This window comes from Chiloscyllium plagiosum, chromosome 4, assembly GCF_004010195.1.
Source record: "Chiloscyllium plagiosum isolate BGI_BamShark_2017 chromosome 4, ASM401019v2, whole genome shotgun sequence".
NCBI classification, from domain to species: domain Eukaryota; kingdom Metazoa; phylum Chordata; class Chondrichthyes; order Orectolobiformes; family Hemiscylliidae; genus Chiloscyllium; species Chiloscyllium plagiosum.
The window spans coordinates 63611128-63631235 of NC_057713.1; the positions used below are offsets into that span (position 1 = coordinate 63611128).

Genomic DNA, 20108 nt, shown 5'->3' on the forward strand with positions numbered 1-20108 from the left:
GCTATCCTTAGGAGCCACACACGCAGACAACACGGAACACAAATTTGACTGGGGCAACACTACTATCATAGGGCAAGCCAGACAGAGAACAGCCAGGGAATTCCTAGAGGCATGGCATTCATCCACAAACTCCATCAACAAACACATCGACCTGGACCCAATATACCAACCACTACAGCGGACAGCTGAAACTGACAACCGGAAGCGGCAGGGACAGACCACTATAAACACCGGAGGAAACATCAAAGAAGCGCTTCGCAGGAGGCTCCCAAGCACTGATGATGTCGCCTAGCCAGGGGACAAAACGTTTGCAACAAAAACTTCCAGCTCGGCGAACAGAACCACAACAGAAAGATAAACTTTATCTCATCCTGGTTAAAACTGAGCAATTCCCAATTTTATAAACAGTAATGCAAAATTCTGGATTTGCCCATTAAAGAAAACCCTTTCTGAATCTATCCTGGCAAGACCCCTCAGGATTTTAAAACCATAAGACTCATTCAGCCCATTGAGTCTGCTCCACCATTCAATCATGGCTGGTAAGTTTCTCAACCTCATTTTCCTGCTTTCTCCCTGTAATCCTTGATCCCTTTGACAATCAAGAACCTATTTCAGTCTTAAACAGGCTCAATGACCTGGCCTCCACACCCTTCTGTGGGAATGAACTGTGTGTTTCAAACAAGTTGCCTCTTACATTTCCAAATGCCAGTAGACACAAAGAAAGTCTGCCAAAGCTTTAACCCCTACTTTATGCTGGCTGTAGTGAAGACAGGTATCAAGACACTAGAATCAACCAGGGCAGGCAAGAATAACAAAAGGAACAGAGGGAAATACCATTGTTAGGAACAGCTACAACACTATTTGGAAAGTGAGCTCTAAAGTGAATGTCATATCAATAGCAGTAAACCAATAAGTTCAAAAACGTTGGATTCTCCCCATCACCCCTCCATTACCCCCCCATTTCAATAAATAAAAACAATAGGTATAAACACAAATTACAGAAATTAACAGCATCAAAGCAAACATGAAGTAAAAGTAGTATTCTCAGTTGCTATGAGTAGCATCACAGAAGATACTTCAGTATAAATTACTTGCTTGTGACTTATTGATCCATTGCATCTTGCTGGTATAAAAAAGTAGTACTCTCTCTCATCACATTAAGTATTATAGGCGGCTGAATTTGGAAGCAAATCCATCTCAGTATTATGCTGCTGTAACAATATTTCACTCATGAGTTTACATAACTTCAATATTTTTCTCATGCAGCTAGAGCCACAGCACTCTTCATTATTCCAACATTGCATCTATAATTTCGGAGACCACAATTTGCATGGTGTGGCAAGTGAAAACTCACATTTCTTTTCTGCAGCTGTGCTCCAGTAATATCATTCTTCAAAAAAAAGTGTAATTGTTCTTTATAAAATTTCACTTTAAGAATGAAGTTTAAAATTGACTTCAATTAGATGTGATTGTAGCTGAATATTGGGCTGCCTTCAAAGAGAAAATGGTTTGGATTCGGTCAAGGTATACTCCCTTTTTGAGGAAGAGGGTAGGACAAACAACTCCAGAACTTCTTGAATGAAAAAGGAAATAGAAACTTAGTTAAAGAAACAAGAGTCCACTATGGACAGATGTAAAAGGTAGAAAATACAATTGAGAAGAAAGCTGAATATAAAATGTCACAACAGAGTTAAAGAAACAAATAAATGTGATAAAGAAAAAAGTTATAAAAACAAAAAAGACCAGCAGCTAACAAAAAGCCAAATCACAAAATCTTCTATTGGGTCAGAGAAATTAAAAGGGTGGTAATAGTAGGATCAACTAGGGACCAAGGAGGTGATTCACACATGGTGACAGGGGCATGGCTGAAGTGTTGAATGAATACTACAAGGCAGGTGCTACCAAGGCCATGGTGACAAAGGACAAAAATTTGTGGAGAGAGAGTTCAGAATTGATGAGGAGATAGCACTGGATGAATTGCTGGCACTTAAGAGTTAACAAGGCACCAAGACCAGATGAGATGCATTCAGGAATACTGAAAGAAGAGAGAGTCTGTGAAAATTGTAGAGGCACTAGTGATATTTTTAAGTCTTCCCTGGACTCAGCAATGGTGCTAGTGGACTGCAGTAGCGCAAACATCAGGCCCATGTTGGAAAAAGATTGCAAACAGAAGTCTCAAGAGTTTAACTGTGGTTGCATGGAGCCTTCCAGAAAGTTTATTTTTGGATCAAATTAGTAATTGCATGGATGAATGTAGGCTAATTAGGGAGAGCCTACAGTATTAAGTGAAGACCATGTTTAACTAACTTACGAGATCCTTCAAAAGATGTAATAGAAGGCTGATGAGGCCGTTGCTGTTGATGTGGTGTACATAGTCTTCCAAAAGGCATTTGACACAGTGCCATATAATAGTCTTTTCAGAAATGATACAGCTCTGCAGCCAGAAGTAACATGATATAAAATTGGCTAAGTAATAAGAAACAGTAATGCTTAACAGATATTTTCAGGCTGGAGAAAGATTTGTAATAGAATTTATCACAGATCACTATTAGGACCCTTGCTCAAATGATTAGATTAGATTAGGTTCCCAACAGCGTGAAAACAGGCCCTTCAGCCCAACAAGTCAACACCGACCCTCCGGAGGAGTAACCCATCCAGACTCATTCCCCTACGTTTACCCCTGACAGACGGATCTAACACGATGGGCAATTTAGCATGGCCAAATCACCTAACCTGCACATCTTTTAGTATGTGAGAGGAAACTGGAGCACCCGGAGGAAACCCATGCAGACACGGGGAGAATGTGCAAATTCCACACAGGCAGTCACCCCAGGCCAGAATTGAACTCGGGTCCCTGGCGCTGAGAGGCAGCAGTGCTAACCACTGAACCACCGTGCTGCCCTATTACCTAGATCTTAACCTTAGAGCGCAGGGGATAACTTCAAAGTTTGCAGATGATAGAAATCCGTAAACATGAGGAGAATAGAGTACAGTATCAAAAGGACAATGACAACTTTGTGGTGGAGGAGAAGAAAACAAGTGGCAAGTGAAGTTCAATGCAATGACATGAGAGGGGTTACATTTTCATAAAAAGCATGTGGATAGGTAGCATAAAATTTGGGCGTAGTTTAAAGGGTGAGTAGGAGCAGGGACACAGGTGCATAATGAATTAAAAGGCAGCAGGACAGGTGGAGACTGCAGTCAATAAATCATATAATATTCTAGGTTTTATTAATACATATATAAAAGTACAAGAGCAGGGAGATTATACAAACTTACACAATACACTGACTAGACCTCAGCTGGAGTATTGTGTACCCCACAATACTGGACACCACACCTGAGGAAGGATGTGAAAGCATTAGGGAGACTGCAGAAGAGGTTTAGGATAGTAGTTCCAGGGATTAGAAAACTCAGTTATGAAGATGGATTTAAAAAATTGCAGCAGTTTTTCTTGGAAAGGAGAAGGTTGAAATGAGATTTTTGAAGTTTTCAAAATTATGAGGGATCTGGACAGGGCAGACAGGTAGAAACCATTCCCGCTCAAAGAGGATCAGGAATGAGACACTGATTAAAAAGGTTTTGTCTTTACATGTTTTGCAATGAGAGAGAAAGGCTTATAATGCAACAGGTGGTGTGGGTTGCCTCGAAATCAGGTGCCACATTTGATCAAAACATTCAAGCATTATATAATTACATAAATAGAAATATTGTGCAAGGCTTCAGGGAAAGGGCAGAAGAATGGCACAAAATCATGGTGCACATTTGAAGAGCCAATGGGCCAGTCTGACCTTCTTCTGCACCATTACATATTCTGTGACTCTGCAACAGAATGGCCTCACACCTTTATATATATATATATATATATATATCAGACTTGGAGAAATTGCAGTATAATTATACCAGAAAGATACCTAGAGCCCGAAAGAGTTTAAATTCAGAGGAAATATTATATTCTCTTGAAATGTTAAGGATAGGATCAAGATGCTTATCTATAAAGTCATAATACTCAGAACAATTCTACATGTCAAATAAGCCAGGTCAACTTAGCAAGAAAAAAGACTCAATTAACTTTCTCTGATATGCAAGGTGCATTCTTAACATCATATCGAAAGTTAACGTTACCAATGGAGTCATCCATTTTGGGCAAACTTGCTCAAGCTAATCAAGCTCCATTGACTTGCGTATATCCCTAAAAATATGCAATTTGAGGTGGTAGATAATGCCAAAAACCTAGCAGTGAACGCAGAAATCCATTTCAATGGTGCTGCCAAAAGAGACAAAGCTCAGAAGATTAAATCACAATAAATGGGAAACTCTAGCTGAAGATCAAATGAAACTGGTAGTATGAACTTTTGGCAGGAATTTGCCACCACAATAACACATGTCTTCAGACTACCCAAACATACTTCAGCCCTTCAAACAAAGGTTATTGTGAAAAATAAATTTCAGGTTGGCAAAGCATAACAAGCACTATGTGACAAAGATCAGTGCTGGAGCCTTGGCTGTTTGATGACAGTTTGTATAAATGAATAATAACGTTTAAAAGACATTTGGATAAGTACATGAATAGGAAAGGTTTGTAGGAATATGGGCCAGGAGCAGGCAGGTGGGACTAGTTTAGTTTGGGATTAGGTGCAGCATGGATTGATTGGACGAAGGATCTGTTTCATCACACAACACAAATTAGAAGAAACCCACAAACACAAACAACATCCTTACCGGTACAAAGCTCACCAAAGAGGAAGAGAACAACAACAACAGACTCCCCTTCCTAGATGTCATGGTAGAATGCAAAGGCAATGGAGAGATACAGACCAGCATCTATAGGAAAACCACACACACTGACCAGATACTCAACTACAGGAGCAAATCATCCCAAATGGAGCTGCATTAGGATATTATTTAAACGGGCTACAGCACACTGCAGCACCCAGGAACTAAGAGAAGCCGATGAGAAACAGTTATACAATGTGTTCAGGAACAACAGGTACCCGATAAGCACAGCCATTGATTCCTACGCAACAGACTTAAACAAAAAGGCACAACACACCCTGCCATTCATTAAAGACATCTCAGAGATGACAACCAAACTATTTTGGCCCTTAGGCATCATGGTTGCCCACAAACCTACTACCACACAAACAGTTCCTGATTATTTTAAAGGACCCTGCACTAACATCATATACAAAACCAGAACCAATGTCATATCCAAAATACCCTGCAAGGACTGCAACAAACATGACATTACACAAACTGGCAGAAAACCAGCCACTAGGATACAGGAGCACCAACTAGCCACCAAAAGACATGACCAACTATCCATACCCAGAGTTGAAGAGGGACACCAGCTCAACTGGGACAATGCATCCATCCTGGGACAGGTTGAACAAAGACACACATGGGAATTCCTATAGCTCTGGCATTCAAACCAGAACTCATTAACAAACATATAGATTTGAACCTCAATTACCAATCTCTCAGGAAAAAAAAACTGGAAGTGACATCACCCACCACAATAGACCAAGGCACATAAATAGCAAGTGGGACAGAACACCAGCGTTTCCATTGGAGGCTCATTGATGATGTTACCTAGCATGGTGACAAAATGTCTGAAAACAAATCTACCAGCTCAGCAAGCAAACTTACAACCTGAGCTACAAATCTTCTCCAAAATTGCATAATTACTGGTGTGATCCAGCTAGGGCAACTAAATATATTCTTTTTTTCTGTGTTGTACTTCCAATGCAACACTAGTACGTCGAGCAATCTTGTAATGAGCTGATTTAGATGTCAAAGGTACTTACATTGACTAAATGTCATTAGCATTGAGGGTTTGATTAGATAACATCAAGTTCCAAGAAATAAAAAAAACTGCTGAAAGGACAAGTGCATGGCACTGATATACTACCGAATTAAAATTAATTTGCACTTCAGTATTTCATAATTTTAGAATGGCTATAATTCAGAAGGAGGACATTTGACAAGTTGGGTTTGTGCTGGCTCCCCGAAGGAAATATTTACCAAGTGCCACACTCTGGCCTTCTCCCTGTAGCTCTTACCATGATCAAGGGTCTAAGTGTTACAGACATTTTAAAATTCAAAGTTCAAATGTTGCTTTTTGGAAGGGGGCTGCCAGCTCCAAACAGACTCCACCACCAAGGATATATTTCCCTCCCCTATAAGCATTCCGGAAAGACCACTCCCTCCGCGACTCCCTCATCAGGTCCACACCCCCCACCAACCCAACCTCCACTCCCGGCACCTTGTCCTGCAACCGCAAGAAATGCAAAACTTGCGCCCACACCTCCCCCCTCACTTCCCTCCAAGGCCCCAAGGGATCCTTCCATATCCGTCATAACTTCACCTGCACCTCCACACACATCACTTACTGCATCTGCTGCACCCGATGTGGCCTCCTCTACATTGGAGAGATAGGCCGCCTACTTGAGGAACATTTCAGAGAACACCTCTGGGACACCCACACCAACCAACCCAACCGCCCCGTGGTTCAACACTTTAACTCCCCCTCCCACTCCACCAAGGACATGCAGGTCCCTGGCCTCCTCAATCGTCAGACCATGGCAACATGATGTCTGGAGGAAGAGCGCCTCATCTTCCGCCTAGGAACCCTCCAACCTCTTAGCCTGCTTGGCACACCCTCCTCATTCCTGAGGAAGGGCTTATGCCCGAAACGTCGATTCCCCTGCTCCTTGGATGCTGCCTGACCTGCTGCGCTTTTCCAGCAACACATTTTTCAGCGGGGGCTGATAAAGCCAAAAATGGAAATTAAGTGGCTACATGGAGAGACAGACCCATAAGTGCCACACAAAGATGCAAAGGGAACGTCAAACAATAATCCTTCAAAAGGATAAAGACTTAAGTCAAAGCAGACTGGATTATGAGATCTTGTGCATATAAAAATAACAAGGAACTGATGACATGAAACAGCAAGCCACCCCTTGCATATTCCATCCCAATCTTCACAAACTCCATGCTTTTCTTTGTGGAGTACACAAAGGGCAGGGATTAAAAAAGCCAGTTTCAATTCTACTGGAGTGCACTTATTAGACAAGTGGGTTAACATAGCTGTGTACGGCAGCCTGGGTTCAAGTGTTAGTAAGCTGTGAAGGTCACAGTTAAAGAATAATCCTCCAATCACCCATATGTTGCAGGTAAAGGGATTCTCTTATTCAGACCACTACAAGTCAACCAGCTAGCAAGCCTGATAAAAGGAAGAGGACAATAAAAGGACTCTCTCTAAATACTGGAATTCAGTCATGGTCAAGGAATAAGAATATCAGAATCGCAACCGACCTGCAAAATTAAGAATCTTAAAATCAACTCTTCAACTACAACATCAACAGTAACTAACTGCGCACCCAATTCCCCCACCCCCACCCCTCCCCCTCCCCCCCAGCAACAGTTTGTGGATTATTTTAAGTGGCAGTCTGAACTGAGAAGAAACACAAAGAGCAGCTCAGACCAAGACTTTTACGCCTGACAGAAAGCAAGATCACTCTCTCTCCCTGCCTGGGTGGAAGAATATCAAATATTTCATAAAAAGAATAGAAACCCTCTAACTCAAACCTAACTCCAACTGACTAGCTACTAAATTGAAAATCCCTGCAGTTGACAAAAGAATGATATCATTGCCAAAATCCAAAATAAAACCGTGAAAGTCATTTACTCTCATTTATTTTGGTTTGGTCGCTGATCGACAGACTTTGTGACATTTTACTTATATTTTGCACTCAGAATTCCTAAAATAACACCCTTTTCTTGTCTGCCCTATTTGTGAATGAATGTGTGCATATATAGATTTAAAAGGTGTGCAGTTAAGTTTACATATTAGTAATTAACAATATGTTTTTAGCCACATTTATTCCAACAAACCTATCCTTTAACTTTTTTTTGTTTCTTATTCATGGATTATAACTAGGTTTGAATGAGTGTCTTTTATCTTCAATATTGGTCACTGTTGGACATAAACCATCCCAGAGATTAAATGTCATTTTTGACACTGGCAACAGCTCATGGGTTAGGAGGGACTTGATTTCCAACACACTACTCCCTCAAGCCAAGACAAAACCCAAGTTGAGGTCATGGTTTGTCCTGGAACCAACAGTGCAAGGATTCAGGTCCAACAAAGAGTTCTAAAATGTATATTAATAAGATCATCACATTCTGGGCCACTCCAAGAATGTCAGGCAAGACAGGAAAATCACAGCTAGTGCAGTAGGAAAAAGTTTAAATACTTTGAGAAACGGCGACCAATTCTGAAACAGAAGTATACTTTATGCTGCACTAAGAGAGAAAGTGAGGGCTGCAGATGCTGGAGATCAGAGCTGAAAATATGTTGCTGGAAAAGCGCAGCAGGTCAGGCAGCATCCAAGGAATAGGAGAATCGACGTTTCGGGCATAAGCCCTTCTTCAGGAAGAAGAAGGGCTTATGCCCGAAACGTCGATTCTCCTGTTCCTTGGATGCTGCCTGACCTGCTGCGCTTTTCCAGCAACACATTTTCAGCTTTATGCTGCACTAGCAAAGACTTGTGGAATCGGAAAGCTCTTCCTCCAAAAGGCTTTACATCAATTCAAAATTTCACGATTGAGATCAGAGAGATGTTTTCTCAGTCACAGTATTGGGCAATGTGGCAGATAGATGGAGTAGAAGTACAAATCAATCTTGACATTGATAACCAAAAGATTCTTGAGAAAATGAGTAGCTTACCTGTGCTCCTGGTTAAACCTGAAAATAGCCAAGATCAATATCCTCAGCCTTAGTGGAATGGCAGGTATAAGGATGAGGTACAAACAATGACTGCAGATGCTGGAAACCAGATTCTGGATCAGTGGGGCTGGATGAGCACAGCAATTCAGGCAGCATCAGAGGACAGGCAAAATCGACGTTTGATTCCTGATGAAGGGCTTTTGCCCGAAACGTCGATTTTGCCTGTCCAGGTATAAAGATGATGCCAGTGTACTCCCATGCCAGCCCTTCTGTAGCAAACAGAATTCAGTAAGCAATAGGTTGGCATTGAGAGGGTACTTCTGAGTTTAAAAGATGAGGCTTGCCTTAATCTCTGAAAGATACTGTTGTAATACTTCAACAAGAAACACGGCAGCCTACAAGAATAGGTTTCGTATTGGAGTTTGACAAAGCTTTGACAAAGGGTCAGTTAGACTTAAAACGTCAGCACTTTTCTCTCCTTTCAGATGCTGCCAGACCGGCTGAGATTTTCCAGCATTTTCTCTTTTGGTTTCAGATTCCAATATCCGCAGTAATTTGCTTTTTATTAGAATCAAACCCGCATCCCTTGCGCTGTGAGGCAGTAGTGCTAACCACTGAGCCTTTTGCTTTTTAAAGTCACCATTGAGTTGTGAACAATGCAGATTGGTGGTGGCATTTGTTAGTCTCACAAGACAATGGATCTGCATATAGGAAGTCTTGCTTCAATCTTTGTTGGTACAGCAGTATCTATGGGGCTGTAGAGGCCCACGTGGGAGTGTCAGTCTCAGCTACAGCAACTGCACATGAAGGCGCTGTCCTCCGGTGTTGGCTTGGTGCTGCTTTTTCAGTGTGTACGCTTTTCTTAAGCAGCAAGCCTCAGACCTCTGCGTAATTCCAGCCTCCAGTGTGAGCGATCGCTTGCAATGTCCTCCCACCTCTTGGAGGGGTGGGTGGAGCGTTACTCTGAACTCTACTCTAAAGAAAACAGCTTCATGCACAGCACACTAGATGCTGTGGAATGCCTGCCTGTCATGGAGGAACTGGATGCACTGCCAACTGCCGAAGAGCTGAGCAAAGCAATCGCCAGCCTGGCCTTTGGCAAGGTACCAGGATTGGATGACATTCCACCAGAGGTCATCAAGTGCACAAAGGGCATCCTACTAAACCACTTGCATGAACTATTGCGCCAGTGCTCGGAAGAGCAAGAAGTGCCACAAGACATGAGAGACTACAACATTGTCACCCTATAAAAGAACCAAGGGGACAGAAGCGACTGCAACAACTACGGGGGAATTTCTTTGCTGAGCATCGTTGAGAAGATCTTCACCGTCATGGTCCTGAACAGGCTGCAGAAAATCATCGAAAGGGTATATTCAGCATCGCAGTGCAGTTTCAGTTCAGAACGCTCCATAATAGACATGAACTTCTCCCTTCAATAGCTACAAGAGAAATGCAGAGAGCAAAGACAACCAGGCTACGTCACCTTCATTGCCTTTATGGAGGCCTTCGACCTTGTGAGCAGAAATTGGCTCTTCAAAATCCTCACTAGGATTGGTTGCCCCCGAGGTTCCTCAGCATTGTTCAGTTATTCCACATAGATGTGAAGGGTATCGTTCAGGTTGATGGCTTTTCTTCGGAGGCCTTCAACATTCGTAGTGGTATGAAGTCGGGCTACATGCTTGCCCCCACCCTGTTAGTCATCTTCTTCGCAGTCATACTGGTGCAATGCTGATAAGACAAGCATTTTTACAGTATGTTTTTCAAATAACATGCATTCACATGAACTGATACACTAGCTACTCTGGCACCACGAACACAGGGAAATTCAGTATGAAAAACCATATTATTAATTTCATGAGCCTTGTTCAAGCTACTTGAATAGAAATTTAGAGTTGCATCAACTTTAAGTGCTCCTAGAATACAGGAGATCAGTGGAAGTGGATTGCAAATCCGAGATAACTCTGCTGTAGGTTCTACATGACATATTAGGTATCTTTACAATCCTCAGTTGGTCCTGCTTGTTTTCTTCCTGATAATACTAAGATGGATGCAACACCAAAAGGAAAATTTATAGTAAACTAGAAGGTCAATAGCTGTTATACTTAAAAGCAAATCACAGAATCACTGTAGATACTGTTCTAGTAACATCTAAGTTGCTCTCATCAGCTAAAGCTACCTGTAGTTATTATTAGTGAAAAGTAAGCACTTCTGAAAATTGAAACAAAGCAGTGGTTTAGGACAGGGAAAAGGAAAAAGGCTCAAGAAAATCACAACGAAAACCAGAAGGTAAAAAACCTGGCAGTAGCTCTAAATGCCTAGTATCTTTCTTCATAGAACCGGAAATAAGCCACAAGGAAACTAAAAAATATCTTTCTTCTGAAAGCAGCACCCAAACTTCAGTGTAATTTAAAGCATTCACTATACTCAGAAAGCTTCCAGTCAATAAAAGTCTTGGTTAACCTTATAAACAACCATTGGTAATCTAATACAAATCAAAAACTCAAAAGTTCAGAGTATAACTCAGTGGTCACAAGAAAATCTTAGAAAGAAAATTGGGTAAAGAATGAATAAGAGCTGAAAATGTGTTGCTGGAAAAGCGCAGGTCAGGTAGCATCCAAGGAGAAGGAGAATCGACATTTTGGGCATGAGCCCTTCTTCAGGATCTGCATCTGCAGTCCTCACTTTCTCCTAAAGAATGAATAACTCTTTCAGACAAATTTATTTGAGAATAAAGAGTGACTTTCGTTAGACAAGGTGATTCTGAAGAAACCTCTGTCACCCCTATGTGTAACCAATTACACAATAAATAATTTCAGCCACACAGGCTAGAATTAAGAAGTATATTTTGCGCAGAATTATTTTGTATTGTTAACTAGCTTTTAAGGGGCAAAAACAGAATTTACCCAATCAACAAGCAAATGGTTGAAAATCGAATGGAACCCAAACTCTAAATACTTCACTCAAACCAAATAGGTTCATCTTTATCCCACTGAAGAAATTCACCTGGAATAGTGTGCCTTTTTGCAAATATATTATCTACATTCAATTTATTATAACCTTTTAAATGCTATGATGCACTAATCCATCTCTCTTTGGACAAAATTTGGATTTATATAGATTTTTAAAAATACAATCCGAAGGTGTTCCATAACAGCATTATAAAACAGAGCCTGGTACAAAATACATAAAGGAAGTATTAGGTCAGAGATTCAAACACAGACCTCTCTGACTAAGCTCGAGGGTAAAAGTTGGAAAAAAAAACGGTGAGTAAGGCAGAAAGGCGCAAGCAGGGAATTCCAGAACTTCGGGCCAAGACAACTTAAATCATTATGTATATTCCAAATTGTAATTACTGCATGACAGAATTAAAGACATTGCAGAGGGCTGAGGGGTTGGAGATGATTGCACAGATAAGGTCCAGACCATAAAAGAATTTAAGTACAAGGATGAGAATTCTTAAAATCAAAATGCTATTTGACTGGGAGCCAGACAGGTCCAAGCACACTGTTTGGATGCAGACAGAATTTTGTATGGCCTCAAAGGCAGAAATGGGGGTGATCAACCAGGAGTCTGTTTTCAAAATAAAGAAGTCGAGACGTAATGAAGCTATGGATGAAGGTTTCAGAAATAGATGATACTACAATGACATGTTGCAGAGGAAGGGAGACGTTGAGTGATATTAGAGAGGTAGAGATAATGGTCTTTCATTTTGACAAACTCATTAAACCAGAACTACACTTAAAAGCAAGTGCCAAATACTTTAAGCAAGGCATAAAAGCATTTTAGATTTCGAGCTGCACCATTTGTTGTCACTGTAAATATCAGGAGGAAATAAAATCTTAGACAGTGCAGCATTGCTACTTCTGTTAATGACTAGTTATTACTGTTATGCTATCATCTTCACACATTTCACAATTACTCATTTCAAAATGCAATTAATTTTACATTGAAAATAAAGCTTTGAAAAACACATTTTTCGTACCTTTTAGCAGAATGAAAATGTCAAAAAGCAGCCTAAAGTACAAGTTGCAAAAATGCAATTAATGCCCATTAAAGTATATTTAATAGTCAGAATTTTCATAATAGTATCAAAACCTTTTTTAAAAAAATCAGGACAATATTATTCACATTAATAAAAAATGCTTGCCTGACATCTAACTAGTTCCAGTATTTCCTGTATATACTTCAACGTTATTTTTACATAGCGGCCATTATTCTGTCCCCTGTTGTAATTAGATAGAAAAGACTTGCATGGTTCCTGTGAGATGAACACCATAGGTCAATAGTTCCATCCAAACAGTTTCAGAGAGAGACTGGTAAAAGCAAATCCCTTAATTACAGAAGCAGGACACAGCAAATTCTGCTTAATTTAAATTGAAGGTATATTAGCTGACTAACATTATGAAATTATACTATGCCAATCCACCAGTACTTCAACACAAAACTCTAAATATCTATAATAGAACCAACAATATACAGATCAGTGAGTATTATAAAACCTATAATGCGCATAAACTGAGTTTTCTATACATGAAATAACTAGACTACTGCACAAATGTTAATACAGAAATTGCTCGGCAAAAAATTACAGCAGTTTATCCTTCTACCACCTCAGTATTTGTATGACAAGAAAATAGTTGCTGTCCAATCAAAGCAACTAATAATGATTAAATATTCTATAAAATCCAGATCAGGCAAGGAAACCCCATCTAGTTAGGAACCATGGGTCCAAAGTTACCTATCCATCCCTTGTCTCACAATTGCTCATACACTGCACCCAAAATATTTTCTTCATCAATTTATTATGACGACTTTCTTAAATATGCTTCAAAATTTTCCAGTTCCCACCAATTCTTTTTTAAACAAAGGCATTTTTTAAGTATTGTTTTTTGATGAAGAACACACTACCCCAGAATCCTGAAGAAGTGGGGGAGGGGGGTGGTAGCATTCTAGGATATCATGGATATCCCACTCAATGCACCAGCAGGTGGTGCAAGTTCTCTACTTTAGCACTTAAAAGTTTAAAGAACTGCAAAGCAGAATCATAGAATCCCTGCAGTGTGGAAATAGGCCCTTCGGCTCAACAAATCCATACCGACCCTCCGAAGAGTAACCCAACCAGACCTATTCCCCTACTCTATTATCCTATGTTTCCCTGACTGATGCACCTAACCTACACATCCCTGAACACGATGGGCAATGTGGCATTGCCAATTCAACTAACCTGCACATCTTTGGATTGTGGGAGGAAACTGGGGAACCCAGAGGAAACCCATGCAGACACGAGGAGAATGTGCAAACTCCGCACAGACAGACAGTCGCCCCAGGCTGGAATCGAACCAGTGAGGCAGCAGTGCTAACCACTGAGCCACTGTGCCACCAAAAGTGATTTTTCATTGATGCTTTAAATATAAGTGAGGGTCGCAACAAAACAGTGTTAAATACAAAAAAAAAAGACCATTGCATACCACTCTGACAACCACATCACCTCTATAGTTGGGCAGATGTGGGCTGAAATATAGACAGAACCTTTGATTATAGGCAAACAGAAGTCTTATGTGTTGATAATGCAGAATACAGAATGGACGTCTAGCCCACCAACATTTTCTAAAAATAAAAGACTAAAAAAAAAATGGTTAACCTGAGTGATGGTGCATTAGATTTCATAATAAATTATTATTTACCACCTTAATATTTCTGGACAACTTTCCACAATGGCAATTTGGAAGTTAAATTTTAAAACAAACTGAAAAAGTTAAAATTGAATTACCTAAAATTAAGCCCACCATTGTACTCAAATATCCAGTGCCACTGCCAAGGTTCAGGAAAGACAATCCTGGTTGAAGTTTCAGTGCTTCCATTACTTCAGAGTAAATACAAGGTGCTGATAGGTGTATATTGCCATGCTTCCAAGCGAGGTCCTTGTAAGCATTGTCCCTATATCCCTCCAAATAATAATCTGCACGATCAATGGCCCTGAAGGCACGTTCTACTCTCTCAGTACGAATGTATTGAGCCTCTTTTAAGTTATCAATTAAATCATCATTGTCTTCACCAGCACTCACAGCTCCACCCATGACTCCACGTGTTGGGAAATCAGATCAGATCCACAAAATGTTAGAACATTGAGTTCGCTGGATAATGCATAAGCGGTCGGTGACAATAGTGTATCTCTTCACAAGCCTAGATACGGAGGCCTTAGGACATCACAGTGCTGCAATAGAATGCAATGTGTAGAAACCTGCAAAAGACAATTACAATTCATGCAATTTAACTCTGCAACTAAATACTTGCAAGTTACAATAGTTTGAATATGGTTAAAACTTCTTACACAAGAACATATTTTTAGCATCCTCTCTTCTGTTCTACAAGATCCTTCTTTGAAATCGCTTCTCGCCTGTTGTGGACTAACATACATTGAACATGTGAAGGAAACAGCTAAGCTGAGATTGAAGGAATAAGCAAGTGGAGCTTGAGGATTTAGTAGCAGGTAGGAATGCAAGTGTAGATCAGCAAATATGATACCTTAAAACGCAAAAGAGGTCTTGGTGCAACATAAATGACAGACAGAGGTTTGACAGAGTCAAATTTTGAGATTTGGTTGGGCACCTGTGAGTGATTCAAATGTTATTGTTAAGGTAATGTAATGGTGTAATGGTGGTTGAGTAGGATAGCATCTTTCCAACATCCAGCTGCAGGAAAATGTTGCTTATCTAAAACAATGTTAAAAATCCAAATTGACAGAATATAAGCAGCTGGGGGGTTAAGAAAGCTGGTGACAAGGTAAATGTCACTCTCGTTAGCACTCATGTAGAAGCTGATTCGATACCTCCTTATAATGGCAAATGTACAGACAAAAACGACAGCTAAGCTTTAATTTCAAAGTTGCACAAACCAACTCAAGAAATTAATGGCACACATGTACACTTTAATACCAAGTTGCTTAGTCCATTTTCCTTTAAGCATAATATAGAAAGAAAAACATTTTCTAACTGCTTTCACTTGCTTCGTAGGCTTGGTAATATCAATCTTTTAAAAATGATAAGATTATTTGAACCTCACCCTGAAAAATGTGCAAAGCATTGATTTCAATGAAAAAAAGGAACACCTTGAATATAAAAACTCAGAAGCCACAATTTATTAAGTAATAACATTTATAATTTAAAAATCAACAATGTACATTTTATAACATAACAGTTTATGTGGATGATCGATCAGCTGAGAATATTGTATAAAGCTGGTCAGAACAAAACACTCTTGCTGGATACATTCAAAAAATTCACTGCTATTCTGACATAACATTTGATACATGGAAGACTTTCAAAGACAGGTTGAAGGTGGTGCAGGATAGGCATGCCCCTTTGTAAACAAAGGATAGGAAAGGCAAGATTCGTGAACCGTGGATGACAAGAGAAATCGTGCAAGTAGCCAAAGAGGGAAAGAGAAGCATACATCAGGTCCAGGCAGCTAAGAACAAAAAGGAGTATCGGGAGAGTAGGACCAATCTTAAAAGAGGAATCAAGCAAGCTAACAGGGGTCATGAAAAACTTTAGCGAGTAGAATTAAGGAGAATCCCAAGGCCTTTTATTCATATACAAGAAGCAAGAGAGTAACAAGTGAAAGGGTTGGTCCACTAAAGGATAAGGATGGAAGGAAGGAAGGCTGTGTGTCGAACCTGAGAAAATGGGTGAGATTCTCAATGATTACTTTGAATCAGTGTTCACTGAGGAGAGGGATATGATGAATGTTGAGATTAGAGATAAAAGTTTGTTTACTCTGGGTCACGTTGACATAAGGAGGGAAGAGGTGTTGGGTAGGCTAAAGGATATTAAGGTGAACATATCCCCATGACCAGATGGGATCTATCCCAGGTTGCTGAGGGAGGCGAGAGGGGAAATAGCTAGGGCCCTGATAAATATCTTTGTAGCATCCTTAAACACAGGTGAAGTGCCAGAGGATTGGAGGGTTGCTCATGTTGTCCCCCTGTACAAGGAGTGTAGCAGGGATATTCCAGGTAACTACAGACCAGTGAACCTGACATCAGAGGTGGGAAAGCTGCTGGAGAAGGTACTGAGGGATAAAATCTATTTATATTTGGAAAAGAATGGGCTTATCAGTGATAGGCAACATGGTTTTGTGCGGGGGTGATCATGCCTTACTAACTTCATAGAATTCTTTGAGGAAGTGACCAAGTTGATAAATAAAGGGTTGTAGGTTTCATATACATAGACTTTAGTAAGGCATTTGATAAGGTTCCCCACGGTAAACTAATGGAGAAAGTGAAGTCACATGGTGTGCAGGGTGTTCTAGCTAGGTGGATAAAGAACTGGTTGAGCAACAGGAGACAGAGAGTAATAGTTGGAGAGTTTCCTGAAATGGAGAAAGGTGACCAGTGGTGTTCCACAGGGATCAGTGCTGGGGCCACTGGTGTTTGTAATATACATAAGTGATCTGGAAGGGGGCACTGTTGGTATGATCAGCAAGTTTGCAGATGACACAAAGATTGGTGGAGTAGCAGAAAGCATAATGGACTGTCAGAGAATATAGATAGACTGGAGAGTTGGGCGGNNNCAACAAAACGACGGTTGGAGGAGGAACGCCTCATCTTCCGGCTAGGAACTCTCCAACCACAAGGGATGAACTCGGGTTTCACCAGTTTCCTCATTTCCCCTCCCCCCACCTTGTCTCAGTCAAATCCATCGAATTCAGCACCGCCTTCCTAACCTGCAATCTTCTTCCCGACCTCTCCGCCCCCACCCCAGTCTGACCTATTACCCTCACCTTGACCTCTTTCCACCTATCACATTTCCGACGCCCCTCCCCCAAGTCCCTCCTCCCCACCTTTTATCTTAGCCTGCTGGACAAACTTTCCTCATTCCTGAAGAAGGGCTTATGCCCGAAACGTCGATTCTCCTGTTCTCTGGATGCTGCCTGACCTGCTGCGCTTTTCCAGCAACACATTTCCAGCTCTGATCTCCAGCATCTGCAGACCTCACTTTGTCCTACTGTATACAGTACATTACCAAAAGGATGTAGACGCTTTGGAGAGGATGTTGCCTGATATGGAAGGTGATAGCTAGGAAGAGAAGTTGAATAGGTTAGGATTGTTTTCATTAAAAAAAAAAGGAGATTGAGGGAGGTCCTGATTGACATCTACAAAATCATGAAGGGTATAGACAGGATGGACAGAGATAAGATTTTTCCCAGGGTGAGGGATTCAATAACAAGAGGTCATGCATTCAAGGTGAGAGGTGAAAAGTTTAAGGGGGAATACACGGATACACGCAGAAAATACTTTACACAGAGAGTGGTAGGTGTCTGGAATTTGCTGCCAGAAGTGGTATTGGTGGCAGGCACGGTAGATTAATTTAAGGTACGTCTGGACAGATGCATGAGCAGCTGCACAGCAGAGGGATATAGATGTTTAGGAATTGGGCAATAAGTTCAGACAGTGGATTTGGATCGGCACAGGCTTCAAGGCTTGCAGGGCCTGTTCCTGGGTTGTAAATTTTCTTTGTTTTTTGTTCTATTAAATTGCTTATATATTTGGATAAACAGACTAACATTTCTCATTAAAACTAGCTTGCCTTTGCTGTATGCTTCTCTAATCTCAGCAATTCCATGTGCTACAACTTCAAAACTTACTATCAAAGAGCCTATACACAACTCTCACTAGTTTTCTATCCTTTTCTGTTTTTTACTACTATCCAAAAAAAAAATACCTGGAATCCCTTTCCTATTATTAAACAATTTCATCTTTAATGAACTCATCCACTTCCTCTATTTTTTTCTGCACGTCCAGTCGATAAAGCCTGATAAATTTGGTTTTGAGTCCCGGCTGACTTGCAGCAATGTTTTAGCGATAGCTAGCATGTCACACACTCCACGTTCATATGCAATTGCAATATATTCTTTGCTCCTAATGCTCAAGTGTTGTTGGAAATAATATTTATTTGGGATAGAAACCTCAACTGTTTTTCAGTGTTAATGTTTTACTCATTAATTCTGTGATGGTTTAATCACTGTACATCTGTTTATTTTTCCTTTACTTGCAGTGTTTAAAGTATTATTTCTGTTAATCTATTCTCCTTCCTTCCATCTCCTTTTGAGTTATTATTAAAACCACCTATTTCACACAAGCATCTCATCATACAACTTGCACATAACTCAATCCTAGCCGCTCATTAGTGAGCTCCCTATAACAACTGCATGAATTACACTTGATCTCCCACATCCTCACATTTGTACTGAATTGTGTGCCATGATTCACATTCCAGCTGCCCCTCTAACATTTATTTTATCCCTACCCTCACAGGCATGTGTCGTGTACAGATTGGAAAGGACTTTTTTTCTGCAGATCCTCATTCTCAAATACAAGTTCCCGTTACTCAGCACAGTATCTGTCACATGCACCCTGTTTTGGACCTGTGTCACTCTAAGAAGTCTATCTACAGTGAGGAGCAAACTTATGGAAAGTTGTACTGGTAATTTGCACTGCAGCTGAATGATTCAGCTAGAGAGATTCAAGATAAAGACATATACTGCATGTGTTCACTGAATAGTCTAAAACTCAAGATATGTTGCATTCCATACTGCAACCTATTGTCGTTTTTTTTTTGATAAAACACATTCTCTCAGTTTGTCAGTTTTCTTCCTCCTCATTTTCTGACTTGAATAATTACATTTTGTAAGTGTAGCAAACAGTTAGAATCTACGCAGTACTGCGCAAGTAGCGTTGATGGCGGATTTAACTGAGCTTTCAAAGAGGGAGTTGGATTGACTCCTGAAGTTAAAGGGCCAGATTTTCACTGCAATAAATACTCTCAGGTGAAAACAGCAGACACCTAAAATAAATTGTAGCCCTGCCTCCAAACACACCATTTCTGAAGTTAACAGGGTGGGTTTGAGAATGATCTGGATTTCACATAAGTGGGTTGCTAAGACAATTGGCCATTTAAATAATGATCTATTTAAATCCCACTTGGTATCTCTACTACATGGAACCCAGAGTTGTGCAGAGCAGATCAGAGGTTTCAGACAATTTATTGAAGAGCAGACAGCACAAGGAGGGGACCCTGTGTCAGGCAGTCAGAATCACAGAAGCAGGTGAGGAGAGGAACCATGGCAACAAGGCAATTGCCATCACAGAAGAGCTGGCAAAGGAAAGTAAATTCATATTTTTTCTATGGCTAACAAATAATTTTCAGAGTTATGAGACAGCAAATCAGCGTGAAAAAGTGTACAGCATGCAATACGTGCAAAGTCATTGACATACCACATAGCTCAGACAAACAAACATCAACAGGAAGTGTCACCAGCTGCACAATTCTGAAATCCAGGTTTCAGAACTTTAGCAACAGATGGAACAGTCTGCTGT

General features: G+C 40.5%; 1 protein-coding gene across 1 annotated transcript in view; it reads right to left on the minus strand.

Annotated features, from left to right (window-relative positions):
* The window catches only part of pcmtd1 (protein-L-isoaspartate (D-aspartate) O-methyltransferase domain containing 1), a 78211-nt gene that overhangs the window by 30200 nt on the left and 27903 nt on the right, over positions 1 to 20108 (minus strand). Inside the window, exon 3 of the mRNA XM_043689336.1 lies at positions 14502 to 14972. Coding sequence (XP_043545271.1) covers positions 14502 to 14808 — 307 coding nt within the window. The 5' untranslated portion in view covers positions 14809 to 14972. The remainder of the gene's footprint in view (positions 1 to 14501; positions 14973 to 20108) is intronic.